The 27715-nt window shown below is 44.6% G+C and overlaps 1 protein-coding gene across 3 annotated transcripts in view; it reads left to right on the top strand.

Annotated features, from left to right (window-relative positions):
• Positions 1-2493: 2493 nt before the first annotated feature.
• Positions 2494-27715, top strand: part of LOC129854272 (hepatocyte nuclear factor 4-beta-like) — a 40685-nt gene continuing 15463 nt past the window's right edge. Inside the window, exons 1-10 of one of the 3 annotated variants that reach the window (XM_055921123.1) lie at positions 2496-3091; positions 6282-6447; positions 13242-13336; positions 17854-17960; positions 18748-18903; positions 19104-19191; positions 19418-19570; positions 22544-22807; positions 23096-23218; positions 24125-25005. In XM_055921123.1, the coding sequence (XP_055777098.1) occupies positions 2977-3091; positions 6282-6447; positions 13242-13336; positions 17854-17960; positions 18748-18903; positions 19104-19191; positions 19418-19570; positions 22544-22807; positions 23096-23218; positions 24125-24252 (1395 nt within the window). In that variant the 5' untranslated portion in view covers positions 2496-2976 and the 3' untranslated portion in view covers positions 24253-25005. Of the gene's footprint in view, positions 3092-6281; positions 6448-13241; positions 13337-17853; positions 17961-18747; positions 18904-19103; positions 19192-19417; positions 19571-22543; positions 22835-23095; positions 23219-24124; positions 25006-27715 lie in introns of those variants that run through there. The other 2 variants (XM_055921122.1, XM_055921124.1) reach the window with 2 other exon arrangements.

Below are 27715 nucleotides of genomic sequence, written 5' to 3'. Positions count from 1 at the left end.
ATTCTATAGGATTGAGGTCAGGGCTTTGTGATGGCCACTCCAATACCTTGACTTTGTTGTCCTTAAGCCATTTTGCCACAACTTTGGAAGCATGCTTGGAGTCATTGTCCATTTGGAAGACCCATTTGCGACCAAGCTTTAACTTCCTGACTGATATCTTGAGATGTTGCTTCAATATATCCACATAATTTTTCTCCTCATGATGCCATCTATTTTGTGAAGTGCACCAGTCCCTCCTGCAGCAAAGCACCCCCACAACATGATGCTGCCACCCCCGTACTTCACGGTTGGGATGGTGTTCTTCGGCTTGCAAGCACCCCCCTTTTCCTCCAAACATAACAATGGTCATTATGACCAAACAGTTCTATTTTTGTTTCATTTTATTGACTCAAAACATTTCAGATTTAAATGTTTTATACATTAGTAAACATTTTGAAAGTCATAATTACACTTTGACATGATCGGGTATTGTGAAAAATAACCTACATTTGATACATTTTAAATTCAGGCTGTAACACAACAAAATGTGGGAAAAGTCAAGGTGGTGTGATTTGTTTTGTGTAATACAAGTTGTGAACACTACAATGCTTTAGCATTAGCAAGATAATCTAAATTGAAGTAAAATTTTTAATATGGACCTGATATAATTTTACAGGGCACCATGGACCATTCTGCCGTCGTCCTGCCGTGACTGACAGGTTTTTATGAGCTATCAATCACCTTAACAAAGCTGCAGCATGAGAGAGAGAGAGCCACTGCCAGGGGAGGTCTGACCTGCGGCCTAGCGTGACTTTCAGGGAAAGAGAGCTGCTCACCCAGGAAATCCCATTACACAAAAGCATGATGGATATCGCTCCTGGGTAGGCTCATATGTGGTCTGACATATAATTTGTTATAATTTGTAAAAATCATATGGCCACGTTCGCATTTCTCTATGTCTTTCATTCTTTCCAAACTCCTCACTCTCTCCTATACTTTAGCCTACACAGAATGTCTCACATACTGAAGGTCCAGAATATTCTGCAGATCCGCACATCTGACTCCTCTGCAGATGGCCAGGAAGTGTCCCAGCCCAGGAAGGGTAAAATGGCCCCAGTATGACTATGGTATATCAGTGGGGGAGCTGAGAAGTTTGCTAGTGTATTGAATGCACTGTAAACTGTATGAACTTGTCATCATCATATCGTCCCTGCCATGTGGAGCAGTGGAGGCTGCTGAGGGGAGGATGGCTCATAATAATGTCTGGAATGGAGTCAATAGAATGGTATCAAACACATCAATGACTTGGTTTCCATGTGGTTGATACCATTTGATTTATTCCATTCCAACTATTATTATGAGCCATCCTCCCCTCAGCAGCCTCTACTGATGTAGAGGTAATGTTAACATTAGCATGCTCAATTTGTTCAGTTATAATATAAGACAGACTATTGATTATTGTTCAGTTATAATATAAGACAGACTATTGATTATTGTTCAGTTATAATATAAGACAGACTATTGATTTCTTGCACACAAAGGATTTGGCTTATATATATATATATTTTTTTTTCTTCAACCCAGACGTCCATTTTTATCGATGTCTGGGAATTTACTCTATTAAAAATGAAGGACATTAATATGAGATCTTTGTCCATTTTGGGATGCTCAAACTAAAAAATACACGTTGGACTTTACTGCCCACTGCTTTGTTTCACATTATAAACTCAATAGGCATTTTTTTCCTAATCTAAAAACAATATGATATGATTGTTAATATGATGCTTTATATTATTATGTTACTCCATTACTAGAACAGTAGATAGACCACAAAGTGTCTTTGTGAAGATACTAATGTCACTTTATTGTAGCTTGACATAGATGACCCTCCACTGCTTTGAACCTGTGTTTTATGTAGAGACAAGTCAGAGAAAGGCTATCTACAGTGCATTCACTATCTGTATAAAGGGGCCCAGGGGAGGTATAGTTTTATTTGCAAACACGTTATCACTCTACCTCTGATCAATACCTCCAAACAGCTGATGGCATGCTCTCCACATGGGCAAAGGTGAAGAATGAAGCCCCTTCCAGTTGTGAAACAGAGGAGAGTGCAGACCGGTTAAACTAGCAAACTCTGCCCCCAGTGGTGAAATATGGCACTCTCTCTCATCCAGTTACAATAACACTCAAACTTGAGAATCTGGCATCTTTTGTCCATAGAAGTCTACTGGAATTACAAATATCAAACATTGATCAGCGGTACTGAAATACCTTGAATTCTCAACTGACCTGCAGTAACTGATAACACACTGTCATGATGACATTTGATCTGGTCATATACTTTAGTTTTTGCTGTCCTTTTTTCCTCAGCCGTAAAAGTGATTAAGATAAGGTAGCTCCTTGACTGTATCGGCTGTTTTTTCTCTTCCCAGTGAGTCATGTTTACCTGCCTACATCTGAACCCTCACCTTTATTATACTCTACTCTGATAAGAGAGTCGCAAACAGACAGTGGGCCAAATCTCAGTGTCTCTCTCTTTCCCTCCTTTAGAAGGCCGTTTGGGATCTGTCACACTGGTCTGGAACATTAGCTACCAGCTAAATACATACTGGATAACTTGTTCTGTTATACAACCTGAGTAAGAACTGCCTGCCAGGAATACTGGGATGAGAAAAGGAAGAATCTAAAAGGTACACATGATTCACTGGGCCAAGGAAAACATCAGCACAGGACAGGAACCAGGACTTTGGAGGCCTGTGACGAGTGGAGGAATAGCGGCGTCACACAGAATGACAACACATTGATTTACCTGAGCTAGACAATCAGGAAGACACAGAGGAATTATTAAGTGATTGCGCTGAAAAAGTGGGTAATTTTGGAACAGAGTGGTGAACTGAAGAAGAAGGTCGTGCAGCAGCCTGTTCTGGTTCCTTTTCTCATATAAATCAGACTTTTGTTTAGGGCCTAGTGTGGCCTCCTGAAGCAGTGACCAGAACCATGAAGCTGTCAGGGAACGTGCTGGATCTGGACTCCACAGACTACAGCACCACCCTTGACCCCTCCTACACCATGCTGGAGTTTGACAACCTCAGGGTGTTTCCTGTAGAGACAGGTACGTCTGGTATAATGACACCTTTACCTGTCTGTCCTTCACTCATAGACTGGTGCACAACAATACCAAAACACTGGTCTGACACTTGAGGGTTTTTGTATGATATTCAAAGGACATTCAAATAATATAAAATATTGAATATCCATTCATTTTTATAGGTTGAAATTCATGAGTAGATCTTGGTAACTTTTTAAAACCTGTTCTTTCCATTCAGATGGGGGGAAAGGGCTCGCATAAAAGACAGAGTGCCCTTGGAAGAACATGGTTTTAAAAAGTACTCTCAGCACTTTACAATGTACAGTGGCAAGAAAAAGTATGTGAACCCTTTGGAATTACCTGGATTTCAGCATAAATTGGTCATAAAATTTGATCTGAGTCACAACAATAGACAAACACAGTCTGCTTAAACAAATAACACACAAACAATTATATGTTTTCATGTCTTTATTGAACACAACGTGTAAACATTTACAGTATAGGGTGGGAAAAGTATGTGAACCCTTGGATTTAATAACTGGTTGACCCTCCTTTGGCAGCAATAAACTCAACCAAAGTTTTTCTGTAATTGCGGATCAGACCTGCACAATGGTCAGGAGAAATTTTGGAACATTCGTCTTTACAAAACTTTCAGTTCAGCAATATTCTTAGGATGTCTGGTGTGAACCACTCGAGGTCATGCCACAGCATTTTAAATCTGGTTGAGGTCAGGACTCTGACTGGGCCACTCCAAAAGACATATTTTCTTCTGTTGAAGCCCTTCTGTTGTTGATTTACTTCTGTGTTTTGGGTCGTTGTTCTGTTGCATCACCAAACTTCTGTTGAGCTTCAATTGGCGGACAGATAGCCTTATATTCTGAAAACTTGGGAATTCATTTTTCCGTTGATGATAGCAAGCTGTCCAGGCCCTGAGGCAGCAAAGCAGCCCCAAACCATGATGCTCCCTCCACCATAATTTACAGTTGGGATGAGGTTTTGATGTTGGTGTGCTGTGCCTTTTTTTCTCCACACGGTGTTGTGTGTTCCTTCCAAACAACTCAACTTTAGTTTAATCTGTCCACAGAATATTTTGCCAGAAGGGCTGTGGAAAATCCAGGTGTTATTTTGCGAACTTCTGACGTGCAGCAATGTTTTTTTGGACAGCAGTGGCTTCTTCCGTGGTGTCCTCCCATGAACACCATTCTTGTTTAGTGAATTACGTATCATGGACAAGTTAACAGAGACGTTAGCATGTTCCAGAGATTTCTGTAAGTCTTTAGCTGACACTAGGATTCTTCTTAACCTCATTGAGCATTCTGCACTGTGCTCTTGCAGTCATCTTTGCAGGACGGCCACTCCTAGGGAGAGTAGCAACAGTGCTGAACTTGCTCCATTTATAGACAATTTATCTTACCGTGGACTGATGAATATCAAGGCTTTTAGAGATACTTTTGTAACCCTTTCCAGCTTTATGCAAGTCAACAATTCTTAATCTTAGGTCTTCTGAGATCTCTTTTGTTCAAGGCATGGTTCACATCAGGCAATGGTTCACATCAGGCAATGCTTCTTGTGAATAGCAAACTCACATTTTGTGAGTGTTTTTTATAGGGCAGGGCAGCTTTAACCATCATCTCCAATCTCATAACTTTGTTTGGACTCCAGGTTAGCTGACTCCTGACTTAAATTAGCTTTTGGAAAAGTCATTAGCCTAGGGTTTCACATACTTTTCCCACCCTACACTGTGTATGTTAAATTATGTATTCAATATAGACAAGAAAAATACAATAATTTGTGTGTTATTAGTTTAAGCACACTGTGTTTGTCTATTGTGACTAAGATGAAGATCAGATCAAATTGTATGACAAATTTATGCAGAAATCCAGGTAATTTCAAAGGGTTCACATACTTTTTCTTGCCACTGTAGCGCTCATGCACACAGGAATTTGTAAGACCATTTTCTCATGGCATGGATACAATGACATCAGCTCTCATTCCACAAAATGCTGTGAATACAACGGTCATTACTACCGGCAATACTGAGAGTGATCTAAAGACCTCCCTCCTCTTCTGCTTTCCCTTATAATCTAATTTGAACTTATCATTATCATCATTAGGCGTCTGTTCTGCTGAATCAGGTCCTTTCTTTGGCACTTTTAAGGAGATGCTTTACCAGCAGACTGCTCTCCAATGCAGATAGTTGTGTGGCAGATGTATTCGAATCTCTTAATTCAATTGAACTGATCTTTGACCAAAGAAAGCATTCTCCATGTTAAATTGTTATCCCTGGCTGCTCAGTCTCCCAACTCTAAGTGTGCAATTTAAATACATTACAGCCTGGGGGCATTGTCCCTGTGACTGCACAAACACTACACCAACAAAGTATATTTGACGGTCAGTGGTTTTAAGAGAGACAATCCTTCAGCGATCGAACACTGACAGGACACAATTTAGAGCAACACTGAGGGAGATTGAATTAAAACAGAGCTCCCAGTGTAAAATTAGCCAGTGGACTTTGTCTTTGCCACTGACCTGAATCTGCTTTAATTAAATGTGGAGTTTCCTCTTCCTCTAAGTAATAAGCAGCAGTGGTCCTCCAAGGGCCTGTGAGTCTAGCAGCAACATACAGCAGTGATATCTCTACCTATAAACCCTGCTTTTATTACCCCCTCCAAACCTCATCAGACCTGGGGAACAACACAACTCTGCCATTGTTCTTACAGCCCTATAAGCTCACAATCAACACATTTCTGCCTTTGAAAGTTGTGCATTTTTATGTGCAGCACAAGGTTATTTCCCTTCACAGAGGTGGAATGAACAGGGATTCATTAATCACCTTAGCTGATGATGCCGTTGATTAATTATTCGCTCTGTAATCGTGCTTATCTGCTGTCACACAGCATTGACAATCTCTCAGCTGAGTGATCCGCTCTCTTTAGACGCTGTTGGGGCTTATTAGCAAGGCTCGGAGATGTTTACTTATTCATCAGCAATGGGGGCTGCTCTGTAAAAGTAGAACAGTGTCCTACAAGACCCATATTTCATTGTGCATCTCCAAAGCTTTCTAATGTTAGCCTGAGGTCATCAGTAATATATATCCTCGCATGTCTGTCCCCAAGTGTCAAGAGTCAATTCAACACATGCAGTAGAGACACACCAGACCTCCAGTGTGCTGTAGTGTATGAATCTCAATAATTTTCTTGTGATTGACTGACAGAGTTGATGATGCCGGAGCCTGCCCCTCTGCTGCCACAGACCAATGGAAGCGTGTGTTCCATATGTGCAGACAGGGCCACAGGTAAACACTACGGTGCTTCCAGCTGTGACGGTTGCAAGGGCTTCTTCAGGAGGAGCGTCAGGAAGAACCACGCCTACACCTGCAGGTGAGACTCATCACCACACAAGTCACTGAAAATGACACCCTATTTACAATATATTGCCCTATTTTTTATCTGATCCAACCTGTTCTCAGAGCATTTCGTATTATTCTGTAAATAAATCCGCAACACTCCATTTAATATGATATGTTATGGTTCGGTTCGTATGGTACAGTTGAAGTTGGAAGTTTACATACACCTTAGCCAAATACATTTAAACTCACTTTTTCACAATTCCTGACATTTAATCCTAGTAAAAATGTCCTGTCTTAGGTTAGTTAGGATCACCACTTTATTTTAAGAATGTGACATGTCAGAATAATAGTAGAGAGAATGATTTATTTCAGCTTTTATTTCTGTCATCACATTCCCAGTGGGTCAGAAGTTTACATACACTCAATTAGTATTTGGTAGCATTGCCTTAAAATTGTTTAACTTGGGTCAAACATTTCGGAGAGCCTTCCACAAGCTTCCCACAATAGGTTGGGGGAATTTTGGCCCTTTCCTCCTGACAGAGCTGGTGTAACTGAGTCAGGTTTGTAGGCCTCCTTGCTCAGACACGCTTTTTCAATTCTGCCCACAAATTGTCTATGGGATTGAGGTCAGGGCTTTGTGATGGCCACTCCAATACCTTGACTTTGTTGTCCTTAAGCCATTTTGTCACAACTTTGTAAGTATGCTTGGGGTCATTGTCCATTTGGAAGACACATTTGCGACCAAGCTTTAACTTCCTGACTGATGTCTTGAGATGTTGCTTCAATATATCCACATCATTTTCCTCCTCATGATGCCATCATGATGCATCACAACATGATGCTGCGACCCCCGTGCTTCATGCTTGGTGTTCTCCGGCGTGCAAGCACCCCCTTTTTCCTCCAAACATAACAATGGTCATTATGGCCAAACAGTTCTATCTACTTTTTTATGGCGGTTTTGGAGCAGTGGCTTCTTCCTTGCTGAGCGGCCTATCAGGTTATGTCGATATAGGACTCGTTTTAGTGTGGATATAGATACTTTGTACCTGTTTCCTCCAGCATCTTCACAAGGGCCTTTGCTGTTGTTCTGGGATTGATTTGCACTTTTCGCACCAAAGTACGTTCATCTCTAGGAGACAGAACGTGTCTCCTTCCTGAGCGGTATGACGGCCGCGTGGTCCCATGGTGTTTATACTTGCGTACTACTTGCGTACTATTCATCTATTGTACAGATGAACGTGGTACCTTCAGGCATTTGGAAATTGCTCCCAAGGATAAACCAGACTTGTGGAGGTCTACCGCTAGAAGGTAGGCCTTGAAATACATCCACAGGTACACCTCCAATTGACTCAAATGATGTCAATTAGCCTATCAGAAGCTTCTAAAGCCATGACATAATTTTCTGGAATTTTCCAAGCTGTTTAAAGGTACAGTCAACTTAGTGTATGTAAACATCTGACCCACTGGAATTGTGATACAGTGAATTACACATGAAATAATGTAAACAATTGTTGAAAAAATTACTTGTGTCATGCACAAAGTAGATGTCCCAACCGACTTGCCAAAACTATAGTTTGTTAACAAGAAATTTGTGGAGTGGTTGAAAAACGGGTTTTAATGACTCAACCTAAGTGTATGTATCTTCCGACTTCAACTGTATGTATTCATTTGTGGATGTCCATCACCCATTTAGTATTATATGTTCCGAATTACAATTCATATTATATGTTACGAATTTGCAAAACGTGCAATATGTTACGAATTTGCTAAATATATGAGATGTTATGAATTCTAGCTAGGTGGCTAGGTGGCTAACGTTAGCATAAGCTAGGGGTTGGTGGTTAGGTTTAAGAGGGTTTCTGTTTATGCTGGTATCGAGCCTTGGGTTGCACGGGCCAATTACAACTTGGTGGTTAGGGTTAAGGTTAAGTTTAGGACTAGGTTAAAGGGCTATGTTTAGGGGAAGGGTTAGCTAAAAGGGTGAAGGTTAGGGTTAGGGGAAATGTTAGCTAAAAGGGTTAGGGGAAGGGTTCGCCAACATGCTAAGTAGTTGCAAAGTAGCTAAAAAGTAGTTGAAAAGTTGCTAATTAGCTAAAATGATAAAGTTGTCCGTGATGAGATTCAAACTCGCAATGTATTGGTTTCTAGACATTTGCGTTATACACCCACCCATACACCTCAACCAACCACCCTACTTTAAGTAACCATCTGTCTTATGTAACCATACCAAATGTATCATACTGTATCATACTAATTTCAGTATCCCGGATTTACAATTACTCTGTTACGTCTAGTCTATGAGACCAGGCTGGATCCCGATATAGTGCGCTATTTTGACCTGAGACTAAAAGAAAATAGGATGTCATTTCAAATCAAATCAAACTTTATTTGTCACATGCGCCGAATACAACAAGTGTAGACTTTACCGTGAAATGCTTACTTAACCAAGAGTGCAGTTCAATAAGAGTTAAGAAAATATTTACCAAGTCGACTAAAATAAAAAGTAATAATAAAAAGTAACACAATAGGAATAACAATAACGGGGCTATTTACAGGGGGCACCGGTATCGAGTCAGTGTGCAGGGGTACAGGTTAGTTGAGATAATCTGTACATGTAGGTGGGGGCGAAGTGACTATGCATAGGTAACAAACAAACAGCGAGTAGCAGCAGTGTACAGGGGGGGGGGGGGGTCAATGGAAATTATCCGGTGGCGATTTTATTAATTGTTCAGCAGTTTAATGGCTTGGGGGTAGAAGCTGTTGAGGAGCCTTTTGGTCCTAGACTTGGTGCTCTTGCACCACTTGCCGTGCGGTAGCAGGGAAAACAGTCTATAACTTGGGTGACTGGAGTCCCTGACAATTTTATGGGCTTTCCTCTGACACCGCCTATTGTATAGGTCCTGAATGGCAGAAAGCTTGGCCCCAGTGGAGTTCTGGGCCGTTCACACCACCCTCTGTAGCGCCTTACGGTCAGATGCCGAGCAGTTGTCATACCAGGCGGCGATGCAACTGGTCAGGATGCTCTCGATGGTGCAGCTGTAGAACCTTTTGAGGATCTGGGGACCCATGCCAAATCTTTTCAGTCTCCTGAGGGGGAAAAGGTTTTGTCGTGCCCTCTTCATGACTGTATTGTTATGTTTGGACCATGATAGTTCATTGGTGATGTGAACACCAAGGAACTTGAAACTCTCGACCCGCTCCGCTACAGCCCGGTCGATGTTAATGGGGGCCTGTTCGGCCTGCCTTTTCCTGTAGTCCACGATCAGCTCCTTTGTCTTGCTCACATTGAGGGAGAGGTTGTTGTCCTGGAACCACACTGCCAGTTCTCTGACCTCCTTCCTATAGGCCGTCTCATCATTGTCGGTGATCAGGCCTACCACTGTTGTGTCGTCAGCAAATGTAATGATGGTGTTGGAGTCGTGTTTAGCCATGCAGTCGTGGGTGAACAGGGAATACAGGAGGGGACTAAGTACACACCCCTGAGGGGCCCCAGTGTTAAGGATCAGGGTGGCAGATGTGTTGTTGCCTACTCTTACCACCTGGGGGTGGCCCGTCAGGAAGTGCAGGATCCAGTTGCAGAGGGAGGTGTTTAGTCCCAGGGTTCTTAGCTTGGTGATGAGCTTCATGGGCACTATGGTGTTGAACGCTGAGCTGTAGTCAATGAACTACATTCTCACATATGTAGGTGTTCCTTTTGTCCAGGTGAGAAAGTGCAGTGTGGAGTGCGAATGAGATTGCGTCATCTGTGGATCTGTTGGGGCGGTAAACGAATTGGAGTGGGTCTGGGGTCTCCGGGAGGATGCTGTTGATGTGAGCCATGACCAGCCTTTCAAAGCACTTTATGGCTACTGACGTCAGTGCCACAGTGTTTAAAAAAAATATATATATATTTCACCTTTATTTAACCAGGTAGGCTAGTTGAGAACAAGTTCTCATTTACAACTGCGACCTGGCCAAGATAAAGCAAAGCAGTGCGACACAAACAATAACACAGAGTTACACATGGAATAAACAAGTGTACAGTCAATAACACAGTAGGAAAAAAAGAAAGTCGATATACAGTGTGTGCAAATAGCGTGAGTAGGTAAGGCAATAAATAGGCCATAGTAGCGAAGTAATTACAATTTAGCAGACTAACACTGGAGTGATAGATGAGCAGATGATGATGTGCAAGTAGTGATACTGGTGTGCAAAAGAGCAGAAAAATTATTAAAAACAATATGGGGATGAGGTAGGTAGATTGGGTGGGCTATTTTTAAAGTTAGTGAGGGAAATATAAGTCTCCAACTTCAGCGATTTTTGCAATTCGTTCCAGTTACTGGCAGCAGAGAACTGGAAGGAAAGGATGCCAAAGTAGGTGTTGGCTTTGGGGATGACCAGTGAGATATACCTGCTGGAGCGCGTGCTACGGGTGGGTGTTGTTATCATGACCAGTGAGCTGAGATAAGGCGGAGCTTTACCTAGCATAGACTTATAGATGACCTGGAGCCAGTGGGTCTGGCGACGAATATGTAGCGGGGGCCAGCCGACTAAAGCATACAGGTCGCAGTGGTGGGTGGTATAAGGGGCTTTGGTAAGAAAAAAGATGGCACTGTGATAGACTGCATCCAGTTTGCTGAGTAGAGTATTGGAAGCTATTTTGTAGATGACATCGCCGAAGTCGAGGATCGGTAGGATAGTCAGTTTTACTAGGATAAGTTTGGCGGCGTGAGTGAAGGAGGCTTTGTTGCGAAATAGAAAGCCGATTCTAGATTTGATTTTGGATTGGAGATGTTTGAGTCTGGAAGGAGAGTTTACAGTCTAGCCAGACACCTAGGTATTTGTAGTTGTCCACATATTCTAGGTCAGAACCGTCCAGAGTAGTGATGCTAGTCGGGCGGGCAGGTGCATGCAGTGAACGGTTGAAAAGCATGCATTTGGTTTTACTAGCGTTTAAGAGCAGTTGGAGGCCAGGGAAGGAGTGTTGTATAGCATTGAATCTCGTTTGGAGGTTTGTTAACACAGTGTCCAAAGAAGGGCCAGATGTATACAGAATGGTGTCGTATGCGTAGTGGTGGATCAGGGAATCACCCGCAGCAAGAGCGACATCGTTGATATATACAGAGAAAAGAGTCGGCCCGAGAATTGAACCCTGTGGTACCCCCATAGAGACTGCCAGAGGTCCGGACAACAGGCCCTCCGATTTGACACATTGAACTCTGTCTGCGAAGTAGTTGGTGAACCAGGCGAGGCAGTAATTTGAGAAACCAAGGCTATTGAGTCTGCCGATAAGAATACGGTGATTGACAGAGTTGAAAGCCTTGGCCAGGTCGATGAAGACGGCTGCACAGTACTGTCTTTTATCGATGGCAGTTATGATATCGTTTAGTACCTTGAGCGTGGCTGAGGTTCACCCGTGACCAGCTCGAAAACCGGATTGCACAGCGGAGAAGGTACGGTGGGATTCAAAATGGTCAGTGATCTGCTTATGAACTTGGCTTTCAAAGACTTTAGAAAGGCAGAGCAGGATGGATATAGGTCACCCCCTTCAAAGAGGGGGATGACCACAGCAGCTTTCCAATCTTTAGGGATCTCGGACGATACGAAAGAGAGGGACAGACTGGTAATAGGGGTTACAACATTGGCGGCGGATAATTTTAGAAAGAGAGGGTCCAGATTGTCTAGCCCAGCTGATTTGTATGGGTCCAAGTTTTTCAGCTCTTTCAGAACATCTGCTATCTGGATTTGGGTGAAGGAGAAGCTGGGGAGGCTCGGGCAAGTAGCTGCGGGGTGTGTGGAGCTGTTGGCCGGGGTTGGGGTAGCCAGGAGGAAAGCATGGCCAGCCGTAGATAAATACTTATTGAAATTTTAGATGATCATGTATTTATCGGTGGTGACCGTGTTACCTAGCCTCAGTGCAGTGGGCAGCTGGGAGGATGTGCACTTGTTCTCCATGGACTTTACAATGTCCCAAAACTTTTTGGAGTTAGAGCTACAGGATGCAAATTTCTGTTTGAAAAAGCTAGCCTTTGCTTCCCTGACTGACTGTGTGTATTCAGTTCCTGAACAGTTGCATATCGTGGGGACTATTCCATGCTATTGCAGTCCGCCACAGGATGTTTTTGTGCTGGTCAAGGGCAGTCAGGTCTGGAGTGAACTAAGGGCTATATCTATTCTTAGTTCTACATTTTTTGAAAGGGGCATGCTTATTTAAGATGGTGAGGAAATTACTTTTAAAGAAAGACCAGGCATCCTCGACTGATGGGATGAGGTCAATATCCTTCCAGGATACCCGGGCCAGGTTGATTAGAAAGGCCTGCTCGCAGATCATTGGAATTATTATTATGCTCACTATTGTCCACCTCCGACCCACATGACAATACAGAGACAAATTTACTGCCAACGACTAGGGCAGCTGGTCAATTTTTTTAGCTGAAATTCTGGTAAAGTACTTTCTTTTACAGTGTTCAACCCCCATCTCAATAACTGATTACTTTTTCTGGTGGTTCAGTTCTCAACCACATCCATTGTGAAGGGAAAAGTATGAGAGTTGCATTGGCCAAGAATAGAAAGCCAACTTCTGTGTCATAGTCTCTGACGCCATCATAATTACAGAAGCCCATAGTGTGAGACTTGTGTTTGATTGTGCGTTACAGAATCTTACAACTGTTGTCTTGTATTGAAGTGTATCTAATTGTGTGTGTGTGTGTGTGTGTGTGTGTGTGTGTGTGTGTGTGTGTGTGTGTGTGTGTGTGTGTGTGTGTGTGTGTGTGTGTGTGTGTGTGTGTGTGTGTGTGTGTGTGTGTGTGTGCGCGTGCGTGCATGCGTGCGTGCGTGTGTCGGCAGGTTCAGCAGGCAATGTGTTGTGGACAAAGACAAGAGGAACCAATGCCGTTACTGCAGGCTTCGGAAATGTTTCCGAGCAGGCATGAGAAAGGAAGGTGAGAGAGATGTTTTTTTGTTTAATCATGACATATGTTTTACATACTGTATGGCACCATACTACAAAGTAATTACACAATTCATTGCCACATTATTAATTCAAAATATATATTTTTAAAGCATACCAGCACACACACGCACATACACACACAGCATTTTGTTTTTAAAGCCATAAGCATATATGCAAGTTGACAAATCACAATATTTACCCACATTACATAACCATGTCCAACGCCACGGGTGGAATTGGGGTTGGCAGGCACGCCAGACGGGGGTGGGTAGTGGAGGCTCAGGCAGGGGTAGTGAGTGGGGTATAGTCTACAAGGTGCTATTCCAAATCAAATCAAATTTTATTTGTCACATGCTTCATAAACAACAGAATATTAGAACGCTAATAACACAAAGAATAAATACACGGGGTAACAGTACTTGTCACGCCCTGACCATAGTTTGCTTTGTATGTTTTATGTTTTGTTTAGTCAGGGTGTGATCTGAGTGGGCATTCTATGTTGAATGTCTGGTTTGTCTATTTCTATGTGTTTGGCCTGATATGGTTCTCAATCAGAGACAGGTGTTTTGCGTTGTCTCTGATTGGGAACCATATTTAGGTAGCCTGTTTTGTATTGTGGGTTGTGGGTTATTGTCTATGTGTTAATTGCTTGTGTCTGCACTATTATATATAGCGTCACGTTCGTTTTGTTGTTTGTATTAGTTTGGTTAGGTTTTCTTCTTAAATAAATAGAAGAATGTATTCACTTCACGCTGCACCTTGGTCCTCCTCTCTTCCACATTACGATGTGACGATCGTGACAGAATAACCCCCCATCAATGGACTAAGCAGCGTGAAATGGAGGAACAGCGCTTTGTGGAGAAATGGACTTGGGAGGAGATTCTGGACGGTAAGGGACCCTGGACAAAGGCTGGTGAATATCGCCGCCCAAAAGCTGAGCTGGAGACATCGAAAGCGGAGAGGCGGCGGTATGAGGAGGCTGCACGTAAGCACGGCTGGAAGCTAGAGAGGCAGCCCCAAAAATGTCTTGGGGGGGCACAGGGGGAGTGTGGCTAAGCCAGATAGGAGACCTGAGCCAACTCCCCGTGCTTACCGTGGAGAGAGAGTGACCGGGCAGGCACTGTGTTATGCAGAGATGCGCACGGTGTCCCCGGTGCGCAGGCATAGCCCGGTGCGGTACATAACAGCACCTCGTATCGGCCGGGCTAGATTGGGCATCGAGCCAGGTGCCATGAAACTGGCTCTACGCATCTGGTCACCAGTGCGTCTCCTTGGGCCGGGGTACATGGCACCAGCCCTACGCATGGTGTCCCCGGTTCGCCAGCACAGCCCAGTGCAGGCTATTCCACCTCGCCGCACTGGCCTGGCTACGGGGAGCATTCAGCCAGTCAGGAGCCTCCAGAACCGCCCGCCAGTCAGGAGCCGCCAGAGCCGCCCGCCAGTCAGGAGCCGCCAGAGCCGCCCACCAGTCAGGAGCCGCCAGAGCCGCCCGCCAGTCAGGAGCCGCCAGAGCCGCCCACCAGTCAGGAGCCGCCAGAGCCGCCCGCCAGTCAGGAGCCGCCAGAGCCGCCCGCCAGTCAGGAGCTGCCAGAGCCGCCTTTCAGTCCGGAGCTACCCGTCAGTCCGGAGCTAGCCCCTCAGTCCGGAGCTACCCCTCAGTCCTGAGCTACCCCTCAGTCCGGAGCTGCCCCTCAGTCCGGAGCTGCCCCTCAGTCCGGAGCTGCCCCTCAGTCCGGAGCTGCCTCTCAGTCCGGAGCTGCCCCTCATTCCGGAGCTGCCCCTCCGTCCAGTGGCGCCCTCTAGGATGGTCTTCAGTCCGGGACCCGCTGCAAGGGTCCCTGCTCCAGAGGCGCCACCAAAGCGGATTATGACTATGGTGGAGTGGGGTCCACGTCCCGCGCTCGGAGCCGCCACCGCGGACAGATGCCCACCCAGACCCTCCCCTATAGGTTTAGGTTTGCGGCCGGAGTCCGCACCTTGAGGGGGGGTACTGTCACGCCCTGACCATAGTTTGCTTTGTATGTTTTATGTTTTGTTCTGAGTGGGCATTCTATATTGTATGTCTGGTTTGTCTATTTCTATGTGTTTGGCCTGATATGGTTCTCAATCAGAGACAGGTGTTTTGCGTTGTCTCTGATTGGGAACCATATTTAGGTAGCCTTTTTTGTATTGTGGGTTGTGGGTTATTGTCTATGTGTTAATTGCTTGTGTCTGCACTATTATATATAGCGTCACGTTCGTTTTGTTGTTTGTATTAGTTTGGTTAGGTTTTCTTCTTAAATAAATAGAAGAATGTATTCACTTCACGCTGCGCCTTGGTCCTCCTCTCTTCCACATTACGATGATCGTGACAGTACTGAGTCGATGTGCAGGGGTATCTTGAACCTAAAAGGGTTCTTTGGCTATCCCATAGGAGAACTCTTTGAAGAAAACTTTTTGGTCCCTGGTAGATCCCTCTACATGGAACCAAAAAGGGTTCTGCTATGGGGACAGCCCGAAGAACCCTTTTGGAACCCTTTTTTCTAAGAGTGTATGCGCCTCTTACTGTGAGGGAAAAGCAACAAGATCAACATGCCGCTCTCTTGAGCAATACTGAGTGAGTGGCTGTTTGCAGTGTGCACTGTAGACCTTATCTTCCACTGGCTGCCGCAGATAACCAGGAGAGAGAGAGACGGGATTAGAGGATCCATGAATGGCCCCTCACATGAATAATTAACATGGCTGAGCATGGACAAATATTTGCTCTGGCTTTTTCAAGAGAGAAATACTTCTCTTTGCTGAGCCCTCATTCCAGAGGAATGTTACGTAAGCGAGAAACTGAAGCTGAGCTGAGCCCCCTTAGTGATGGTCAGGGAGTAAGATTCAAACATTTGCTGTATTTATTTTGCAGACCACTCAAATAGCATTTAAGAAACAGCAAAGCTATGCCAGAAAATATCAGAACATGCTATTTTGAAAATTTGTATAAGCCTTTGGTTTAATGTGTTTCAATTGTACATTAATCCGGACAACAAATTCTAACAAACCATTTTTGACAACTATCATTAATTGTACTCCTCCTATTCTCCTTGCTGAATGTCCACAGCTACTTTCAATCTATCACTTCACTTATGCTCCGTGGAGTACTAATTTGTGACATCATCACCCACGGCCATGTCTCCAAGGCAGAGGTCTCTCTCTCTCTGTCTCTGCAGCTCCAGTTTGATTAATAGGGTCCTGATTGGCTGCTGAGAGGTCAGCTGTGGTGACTGATTGCTCTCAGACTGGGGCTTGTTGTCTGACTTTGTGGAGCAGACTGAAATCAGGCTGAGGTCATCCATTTTAATGACACAGGCACAGAGGTCACTATGAGACAGTCTCCTCTGTCAGACACAATCCCAATCATCAGGCCTTGTACTGTCAGCCTCCCGTCATGCCTTCCTTTGCCTAATTACATAGTCAGGTTTAATACGTTGGCAAAATCAGAATCAAAATTAGAGATGTTACTTTTCATACAATGGGGAATTTGGAAATTGAATTTGCACTGAACTAGTCTCAATACAGATGAGTGTCAAAATTAAATGTATAACAAAAATTATTAACGCCAGATACAACAATTTCAAATATTTTACTGAGTTACAGTTCATATAAGGAAGTAGTCAATTGGAATAAATTCATTAGGCCCTAATTTATGGATTTCACATGCCTGGGTATACGTATATACATCTGTTGGTCACAGATACCCCCAAACAATTGCCTCACAATGTGCCTCAGGATCTCGTCACGGTATCTCTGTACATTCAAATTGCCATCGATAAAATGGAATTATGTTTGATGTCCGTACCTTATGCCTGCCCATACCATAACCCCACCGCCATCATGGGGCACTCTGCTCACAACGTTGACATCAGCAAACTGCTCGCCCACATGACGCCATACATGTTGTCTGCGGTTGTGAGGCCAGTTGGACGTACTACCAAATTCTCTAAAACAACGTTGGTGGCTTACGATAGAGAAATTAACATTAAATTCTCTGCCAACAGCTCTGGTGGACATTCCTGCAGTCAGTATGCCAATTGCACGCTTCCTCTAAACTTGAGACGTCTGTGGCATTGTGTTGTGTGATAAAACTGCACATTTTAAAGTTGCCTTTTATTGTCCTCAGCACAAGGTGCACCTGTGTAATGAATCGATTATGCTGTTTAATCAGCTTCTTGATATGCCACACCTGTCAGGTGAATGGATTATCTTGGCAAAGGAGAAACGCTCACTAACAGGGATGTAAACAAATTTGTGGACAACATTTGAGAGAAATAAGCTTTTGTGCAAATGGAAACTTCCTGGGATCTTTTATTTCAGCTCATGAAACATGGGAACAACACTTAACGTGTTGCATTTAGATTTTTGTTCAGTATAGGTGTATGCTATAATTACAACATTACCCCTTCATTGAGTATACTTTGTCCAAGTGAAACAGTTAACACAAGAAATCCAGGGACTCTCCCCTTCCTATTCTTTTATTTCCAGCCGTGCAGAACGAGCGGGACCGCATCAGCAGCCGCAGAGGAGAGGGACAGGGGCTGGGCACTCTGTCAATCAGTGTACTGCTACAGGCAGAGGCCAGCATGCATCAGGTAAGAGATTGTCACTATAAAACCTCTCCCTATTCACAGCCACAAAGTGCTCCAGGGGCTTCCATTTCCCATCCAGCCCAGAGTAGAGCCCCTTATCTGTTTCTCAGAAACACAGCAGTGGCAGGGCTAGAGATGGAGAGGATACAGGCTGCACTTTAGACAGCCGGCCATTAAGGTCCCCTGGAGATTCTAGCTGCAGGCTGGATTCAGTTACTTCTTAGAAATGGCCAAATTGCCCAGAGAGACTCACATTTGATCACAGCAGTCCTATGTAATGGCAGTGCCTGGGCTTGGATTGTGTGCCAGCGTTCAATTGGCTTCAAATACATAATAACAACCAGATATCCTCTTTGTATGCGAAAGGAATGCGGCAGAAATTAATTGGATGATTGACAAATGGATGAACCACAAAATTTGACCAGGCTGTTTTCCATTTGGGTCAAGTTTTCATGCAATGTCTCCTCAATGTGAGCTGTGTGCTGAAGAGGCTCTGATCACCATCCAACAGCATCGTTCCAGAGACAGACCCACCAACAACACACATCCAAAATCCATTTCTCATCTTACACCCTTATATTCTCTATTACCACCATTCTCTGAAGTGACCTTTCCCCCACCCAATACCCTACCTGCCTCTGCTTGCTCTGCCCTTCACGATTGTCCAAGCACCCATCATCTCACCCCTGCACTCTGCCCCATCCATCTCCTCCAACCCTCTCTTCATTCTCACATTACACCGACACCTAGGGCCCATGTGGAACCTCTCATTATTGTGTGTCACTCTCAGTTTCCAGCCCTGACCTCCCCTATGAGCTGTGACATCAACACCAAGAAGATAGCGCGCGTGGGGGATGTGTGTGAGTCCATGAAGCAGCAGCTCCTCCTGCTGGTGCAGTGGGCCAAGCGCATCCCCGAGTTCTGCAGCCTCCCCGTTGACGACAGGGTATGGAACTTTGGATGTTATCCTACTTAACGTGTCTGTATGAACATGTGAGCTGCACCTGTCTAAGCAGGCGGTCACATTCAGCTGTCTTTGTGTTGGGTTTTGGATCACTAGCTGTTGGAATACTCACGTTGCAGGGAGGGCTGTCTGTGTAATGGCTGCTGTGTGTTGTCTCTGTGCTGTGTCTTGTCTGTGTGCAGGTATCCCTGTTACGAGCCCACTCTGCTGAACACCTCATCCTAGGGGTGGCTCGACGCTCCCTGCCTTACAATGACATTATCCTTCTGGGTAAAATATATAGATCTCAGCTGAGTCTGGGATGTGCTCTCATCTTTGTTATAGAATGAAAAAATAATTTACCCAATGTTTGATACTAGTAATGTCGACAAGCTATGCTGCTTTTACCATATGTGTATATTGATAAAGGAAGCAGACTTACCTAATGTATAAAGTTATACTTACAGTTTTACTTAACTTATATTATAAGTATTTCATATGTGGATTGTGTTTGCAGGTAATTTCTTTGTGATCCCAGTGAGCGGTCCTGAGGTGGAGGTGTCCAGGGTGGCTGCCCGGATCCTGGAGGAGCTGGTCAAGCCTCTGAGAGAGCTGGACATCACCGACAGCGAGTTTGCCTGCCTTAAGACCATAGTCTTCTTCAGTCCTGGTCAGTCAGTCCTTTGGTTGCCACCAGCCACCCCCCTGCCCCTCCTCACCTCTTCTCACCTGTCCTCTGTCCTCAGACAAAGGAAGAGACTTTCACCAGGAATCTTATTATTTCACAGTTGTTCTCTCCTGGGACTGTCTCTGCTCTCTCTGTGCTCTGTCCTTGGCACCCTGTTGGTTTGTCTTGGCCTGGCGGTCTGGTTTCATCGTGTTCTGGGAAGAAACTATTCATATCTGGGCGAGGTCCTGGCAGGGAGAGGTGACTGGCTGCTGGACTTTACAGCCTGTTGGTCTGAGGCAGTGATTACAGCAGCAGAGCCAGGCCACCGGTCTGACAGACTGACTGGCCAAACAGGCACAGCAGTACACGGCAGTAGACAGCAGCATCAGGCCAAGTCTGACACAGATGACTGACTACCTACAGAAATAAACACACCGAACGTGTGCTCAGCTCTGTCCTGTGTGACCCTGCCCTACTACCTTTACCTAACCTTTCTCTAATCATTTCTGTTTAGTTTATTACACATAATGCATTTCAATTAGTAATGATGTATATTGTATAATGTCCCCACAGCAATCCCATCTCTCTCTATTCTCATAGGGCCGCAGCTTGAGGATTTGTCTCTCTTAATCTCCCATTTGTCTCGGGGCTGTGTTATAGGAATTGTTTATCTCACAGTGGCTTCACTCTGTCTCTCAGTATAAGCATACTGTACATGTATGTGTCTCTCATGTACTCTGCGTAAAGATGGCGCCGTACTGTATGGCTGCCATCTTACATGCTCTGACCCAACTTTGCTATTTTGTGATTATTTTGGCGTTTATCATTGTCCTATGATCGACGGAATCTTTTGGACATCAGATCGGTAGTTAATAACCTTGATTCCGACTTCAACTTCGACTTCGATTCATCTGCCCTGGGCTCTTTGTGTACCTACAACTGTTATCGTGACTGCTGAATACACTAAGTGTACAAAACATTAAGAACACCTTCCTGCTATTGAGTTGCACTGATGGAAGTGGATTTAACAAGTGACATCAATAGGGGATCATAGGTTCCACCTGGATTCACCTGGTCAGTCTATGTCATGGAAAGAGCAGGTGTTATTAATGTTTTGTACACTCTGGGTATATTCCACCTCAGGACAACAACAACATCAAGCTGGCACTTGACGAATTGTACAAGATTATAAACAAGCAAGAAACAATGCACCCGGAGGCTGCTTTTCTTGTTGCCAGTGATTTTAATTCCGCATCACTAAGACAGGTGATGCTCAACTTCTATCAACACGTCTCCTTCGCCACTAGGGGCGTTAAAGTCCCAGACCACTGTTACTCAACCCGCCAAGCAGACTCTCAACACATGGGCCCCCCAGCGGTGTGTGCTTATACTCCCTGTTCTCCCATGATTGCGTGGCCACGCACGACTCCAGCTCCATCATCAAGTTTGTCCGATGACACGACGGTGGTAGGCCTGATCACCAACAGCCATGAGACGGCCTACAGGGAGAAGGTCAGAGTCATTAAAACTTGTTTTTCAACCACTCCACAAATTTATGTTAACAAACTATAGTTTTGGCAAGTCGGTTAGGACATCTACTTCGTGCATGACACAAGTCATTTTTCCAACAATTGTTTACAGACAGATTATTTCACTTATAATTCACTGTATCACAATTCCAGTGGGTCAGAAGTTTACATACAGTAAGTTGACTGTGCCTTTAAACTGCTTGGAAAATTCCAGAAAATTATGTAATGGCTTTAGAAGCTTCTGATTGACATAATTTGAGTCAATTGGAGGTGTAGCTGTGGATATATTTCAAGGCCTACCTTCAAACTCAGTGCCTCTTTGCTTGACATCATGGGAAAATCAAATGAGTCAGCCAAGACCTCAGAAAAAAATTGTAGACCTCCACAAGTCTGGTTCATCCTTGGGAGCAATTTTCAAATGCCTGAAGGTACCACGTTCATCTGTACGAACAATAGCACGCAAGTATAAACACCATGGGACCACGCAGCCGTCATACCGCTAAGGAAGGAGACACGTTCTGTCTCCTAGAGATGAACGTACTTTGGTGCGAAACGTGCAAATCAATCCCAGAAGAACAGCAAAGGACCTTGTGAAGATGCTGGAGGAAACAGGTACAAAGTATCTATATCCACAGTAAAACAAGTCCTATATCGACATAACCTGAAAGGCCGCTCAGCAAGGAAGAAGCCACTGCTCCAAAACCGCCATAAAAAAGCCAGACTACGGTTTGCAACTGCACATAGGGACAAAGACCGTACTTTTCGGAGAAATGTCCTATGGTCTGATGAAACAAAAATAGAACTGTTTGGCCATAATGACCGTCATTGATGTCAAGCAAAGAGGCACTGAGTTTGAAGGTAATCCTTGAAATACATCCACAGGTACACCTCCAATTGACTCAAATGATGTCAATTAGCATATCAGAAGCTTCTAAAGCCATGTCATAATTTTCTGTAATTTTCCAAGCTGTTTAAAGGCAGTCAATGTATGTAAACTTCTGACCCACTGGAATTTTGGTACAGTGAATTATAAGTGAAATAATCTGTCTGTAAACAATTGTTGTAAAAATTACTTGCGTCATGCACAAAGTAGATGTCCTAACCGACTTGCCAAAACTGTAGTTTGTTAACAAGAAATATGTGGAGTGGTTGAAAAACGAGTTTTAATGACTCCAACCTAAGTGTATTTTAACTTCCGACTTCAACCTATTTTTGCTTTGTCACTATGGGGTATGGTGTATAGATTGATCTCTCTCTCTCTCTCTCTCTCTCTCTCTCTCTCTCTCTCTCTCTCTCTCTCTCTCTCTCTCTCTCTCTCTCTCTCTCCCCCTGTCTCTCTGTCTCTCTCCCCCTGTCTCTCTGTCTCTCTGTCTCTCTCCCCCTGTCTCTCTGTCTCTCTCCCCCTGTCTCTCTGTCTCTCTGTCTCTCTCCCCCTGTCTCTCAGACTGCCCAGGGCTGGAGGCCCCTCAGACAGTGCGGCGGCTGCGTTTCCAGGCCCAGGTGCTGCTGGACGAGGCCACCTGTGAGCAGCGGGGGCGTTTTGGGGAGCTGCTGCTGATGCTGCCCCCCCTGCAGAGTGTGGCCTGGCAGATGGTGGAGACCCTGCAGCTGGCCAGGCTCCTGGGGGAGCCCAGCGTGGACAGCCTGCTGCAGGAGATGCTGCTGGGGGAGGGGGCCACTGGGGGCCTGAGACAACGCACAGGGCATGGTACGCTCCAGAGGAGCGATACTTACAGTAAAAACCCTCAAACTGAATACCACTAACTTTCACTGGGTTGCCTAAAACCTAAAATAGGTCAACTTTCAATTCCCACAATCTAATCTGTCCACTGTGCATTGTGTCTTCACTTTTGTTGTTATCATACTGTTTCATGGTGAACTCTCATTACTGACTTGAGAGTATTCTTAATGAGGGTAACCTTTGAGCTGTTGTGGTAACTGGATCAGTGTAGTAGTGTAGTAGTATACAGCTATTCTCTTCTCTGGTCCTCCTCAGGTTCTAACTCAAATGTAATGGCGTTCCCCCAACCCCAAGATCACACCCTGTCTCAGGACCTACTAGGAGGCCATGTCGGGTTGCCTAGCAACTTCACATCAGTCATACTACCTGTCCCTAGCTGTGAGTACCCCCAAATGCATCCATGGACAAGTCAATATACATTGTGTACTAGTATGCATTTAGCTAGCTAGAGCAAACAAATACATCATAATCACCTTTCATGACACCTTTATACACACACACACACACACACCTGTATTTAGCGGTGCAGCAGGTGCGTGAAACCTCAGACGCTGGTTTCCTACCTGTGTCACAGACTGAGTCAACAGGGTTGCTTCACTGAGATCTCCTCATAACACCAAGCAGCATGGTGCTCCTAAGTAAAAGTCTGTCTCGCCAGCCTCATGGTGCTCCACAGTAGCTGTGGGAAGAGACTACCTGAGTAATGCCCCCACGCTGTCAAACAGAGGAATAACACACAGTGATCTCATCGTCCCCAGAGTTTTATCCCCCTCACAGAGCCAGCCTGACCCCACAGGGGGCACATGGCCCAGACTGCACCCCTTGTTTCAGGCCCTCTAACCCAGCCTCGCTTCACAGGAACCTGGGCCCTCTCACTAGCCCTGGTCGTCAGGCTCAGTCCCTACAGCTCTGAGCTCACCTGAGGGATGTTGATGTCTGTCTCCCATCATTAATATTCCTATAATTACCACCTTAGTGTCTTTTTTTAGGGGATTAGCTCACCAATGGTAACTTAATGTCCTGAAAGAGTACATTTACATTTACATTTAAGTCATTTAGCAGACGCTCTTATCCAGAGCGACTTACAAGTACATACATTCATACTTTTTTTGTACTGGCCCCCCGTGGGAATCGAACCCACAACCCTGGCGTTGCAAGCGCCATGCTCTACCAACTGAGCCACACGGGGTCCCATACTGTACTGTTACGGACCTGTAGTAAAAGCCATGCAATTTCAGTCTCAGTGTGTGTAATGCCAGTCTGATGCCTGTCTCTCTCCAATAGCTCTGCCAGTGGTGCCGCTGGTGCCCACACAGACTGGCACTGAGGTGTACAGACATGGAGAGGGGGCAGACATGCCCATAGAGTCTGCCCACGGCATGCCCATGGCTCCTGTCCACACCTGCCTCTGAGAAGCAGGCCAAGCAGCAGCAGCTACTATACAAAGAGGAGAAAAAAGCTGTGTGGTCTAAACACACACACACACACACACACAAATACACACACATCTAATCCGGCCCGCGTTTGGTTTGAATAAAATCGTTTTTTTTGGGGGGGGGGGGGGGGGGGGGGGGGGGGCGCTGTGTCCAGCTCCCTAATAACCGCTGCGAGGAAATACAACACATTTTCAGTGCAGCCCTCCGAGCCTCAGTGAAGACCGAATGCGGCACCTGGGGCAATATGAGTTTGACACCCCTGACCTGGTGTTGGTGCATCCAGGCCGTACTACTATATGATTACAACATGAAGTAGAGGCTGTTACATGGACACTAGTAACCCAAAAAGGGACTTTGACTCAGCCAGCCAATACTCTCCCTTATCCACCTTTGCACACTGCACATTACACACAGGGAATATGATGCAGACAATTAATAATTGATCAGGAATTGTTCTTTATGTCAATTAAAATCATCAAATCAATAAAGACCACAGCTCAATAGTATGTTATCTTTATTAGATCATGGTTGGGTGAGTGAGTTGTGTTGGCATGTTAATTAATGACAGTAATGTGGCAGTGGTGAAGTAAGAACAATTTCATGTTTTTTATCTTCAGGATCAAAGTCCATGCAGATGTTGGTACTGTTAGACATGTTAAAGTTACTCGTAAAAATTGTGTTGTTTTTTAAAGGAAATAAATGAAAAATACATTTGTAGAGACTGCTAAATGTGTTGTGTGTCTCTTGCTTTGGATAGATGTTAGGTTTTATTCTGTAGGGGTGTAGGCCTAATGTGTGAAGTGATACTTTGTAACATGCTACATACTGATAATTCAGGGATGACTGTGAGTGTAGGATATGTAACATAACTGCAGAGGGCACACTTAGCCTGTTCAGGAAATCTGACTGTTCCCCTTCCCCTTTGAGCACTTGAGGCAAACCTTCTCAGACTGAGATGACCAACTCTTGGCAGGTTATCCAGGGTCACTCACTGACTGTCCAGGGTCAGATATTGCATGGGGTATAGACAGAAATGGTGAAAGGAGGAACATCTATTAGAGTCTTTCTCTTCCCTCACCCAGACTTGAAGTGGTGTTTTTGGAGTTATTTTCATATCTCTCTGTACATGAGAAAGTATGCATGTCAGTGTGAAGTAGGGACACCTATTGACCCCAAGGTCAAGTAATCTGTAAGCTATGCTTTCCAGGTTGGTATGTAATGTATGTCTGAGTGCTATGTGTCTTGCATGTCTATGGTGAACATGGTGGAACCACCTTTTGCTTGAATTACAACCATGAGTCTCTTTGAATATGTCTCTATTACCTTTACACACCTAGACTGTTCAATATTTGCCCATTCTTCCTTGCAGAATTGTTCAAGCTCAGTCAAATTGCATGGTGACCACTCATGGACTGCACTCTTCAAGTCATTCCACAGATTCTCGATGGGATTTAAGTCGGGGCTCTGACTAGGCCACTGAAGGACATTCATCTTCTTGTCCTTCAGCCACTTTACCATTGCTTTGGCGGTGTGCTTTGTGTGCATTGTGCATTGTGATGTTGAAACGTGAACCATCTTCCTATTTTCAACTTCCTGGTAGAGGGCTGCAGGTTTTCCTCAATAATCTGTCTGTATTTTGCACTGTCCGCTGTGCTCCAGTCCCTGCTGAAGAGAAACACCCCCACAACAGGATGCTGCCACCACCGTGCTTTACTGTAGACATTGTGTTCTTTGGGTGGAAAGATGTATTGGGTTTTCGCCAGACATATCGTTTGGCGTTCTGGCTAAAAAGTTCCATTTTGGTCTCATCTGACCACAGCACCTTTTGCCACTTGGCCTCGGAATCTACAATGTGCTTTTTGGCAAAGGTCAAACGAGACTTGATGTGTCTTTTTTTGAGGAGTAGTTTTTTCCTTGCCACCCTCCCATAGAGGTCAGATTTGTGGAGCGCTTGTGATATTGTGGTCACATGCACACATTGATCAGTCTTTGCCATAAAGGCCTGAAGCTCCTTCAAAGTCGCCATTGGCTTGGTAGTCTCTCTGATCAGTCTCCTCCTTGCCCAGTCATCCAGTTTGGAGGGACGGCCTGATCTATGCAAGGCCTGGGTGGTGCCATACGCCTTCAAATTCTTAATAATGGTCTTAACTGTGCTCCGATGGGATAGACAAAGCCTTTGAAATCTTTATCTCGTAGATCTTTTGAAAGTACCTTTCCGCCCATAGTGGATTTTTTGCTTTGAATTGCACTACTAAGCAGTGGAGTCCTATATGAACAACTGGTTTTATTCTGATCTAGTTAAATTCACTACAATTGATCACAGATGGAAGCCAATTAGCTTGATTTGTGATCTGGAAGGTGGCTGGTTATACCTCAGAAAGTTTGCAATTGAAATTCTAGAAGGGGAGTGTTCACTTATCCAAATACGGTATTTTACTGTTTTACTTTTAATTAATTTTCAGAGTTTCACGTGAATATTGTGGGTTACTGTGTGTAAATAGAGCTGGTAAAAGGCTAATTGTATGTGTTTTTATTTCAGGCTGTAAGGCAAAAAAAGATGAACGTTTTGAAAGGTGGTGGTGACTATACCCACTGTATTTTTCTATTGGGAGTTAGAATAGTAGAATACACAAGGTGCCATTTAGAAATTTATCTGTGCATCAGCAGTTTTCCTCTTGTTCATCAGTCACTGAGAGTCACTCATAGCCATGTCAGCTCACACTTTTTAGATTGGTAAAATAGCTATCTAAACTTGTAGTAATCATGGCCAAATACCAACCGGGCATGTAGGGCATGTGCCCAGGAGCCCTGACCTCCATGGGGCCCCCACTGATTTTGTTAGTCACTCTCACTCAGATATCATTAACATGGCATAAGTCTTGGCTACGACCGGCCCTGGATGCCAGTTAAAGTTAATGGGCACAGTGGCCTGGTCAGATGGGTGATGATGAAGAGTGGGCACAGGAGAGGGGCTCAGAGGGGATATTATTAATCAGAGTCGAGGGAGAGGAATAGTAGAACGAAAGGCCCGCTCCCTAACAGTCCCCAGCCTGCGTGTTTATTTTCTAACCCAAAATACAAAATCAATACAGAAATAGAGCACACAGTATCTTCTACATCTCTCTAGGGACAACAGCACCCATTACTACATGAGGTATAATCTAAACAGATCTTTATTGGTAGTTAACCCCTCATTCAAAAGACCCATTTACCTGTTTTACACACACACAGGAGTTATTATTGAGGCGCTTAATGGCTGATGGGTAATCTTTCTCCATGTGCGGCAGGGCCAAAGTCAGCAGCACACACAATGCCGCCCTGTATGCCCACCTGGGGCTGACATTAAACCCTGTAAGACTGTTATTCACACTTATACAAGATTATATAATATTCGTTCCATTTGATGTCTATCAGTGCTTGTTACCCAATATGCTGTAAT

The sequence above is a fragment of the Salvelinus fontinalis genome, chromosome 4 (genome assembly GCF_029448725.1).
Source record: "Salvelinus fontinalis isolate EN_2023a chromosome 4, ASM2944872v1, whole genome shotgun sequence".
Taxonomy (NCBI): domain Eukaryota; kingdom Metazoa; phylum Chordata; class Actinopteri; order Salmoniformes; family Salmonidae; genus Salvelinus; species Salvelinus fontinalis.
This window is presented reverse-complemented; position numbering and strand designations above follow the sequence as displayed.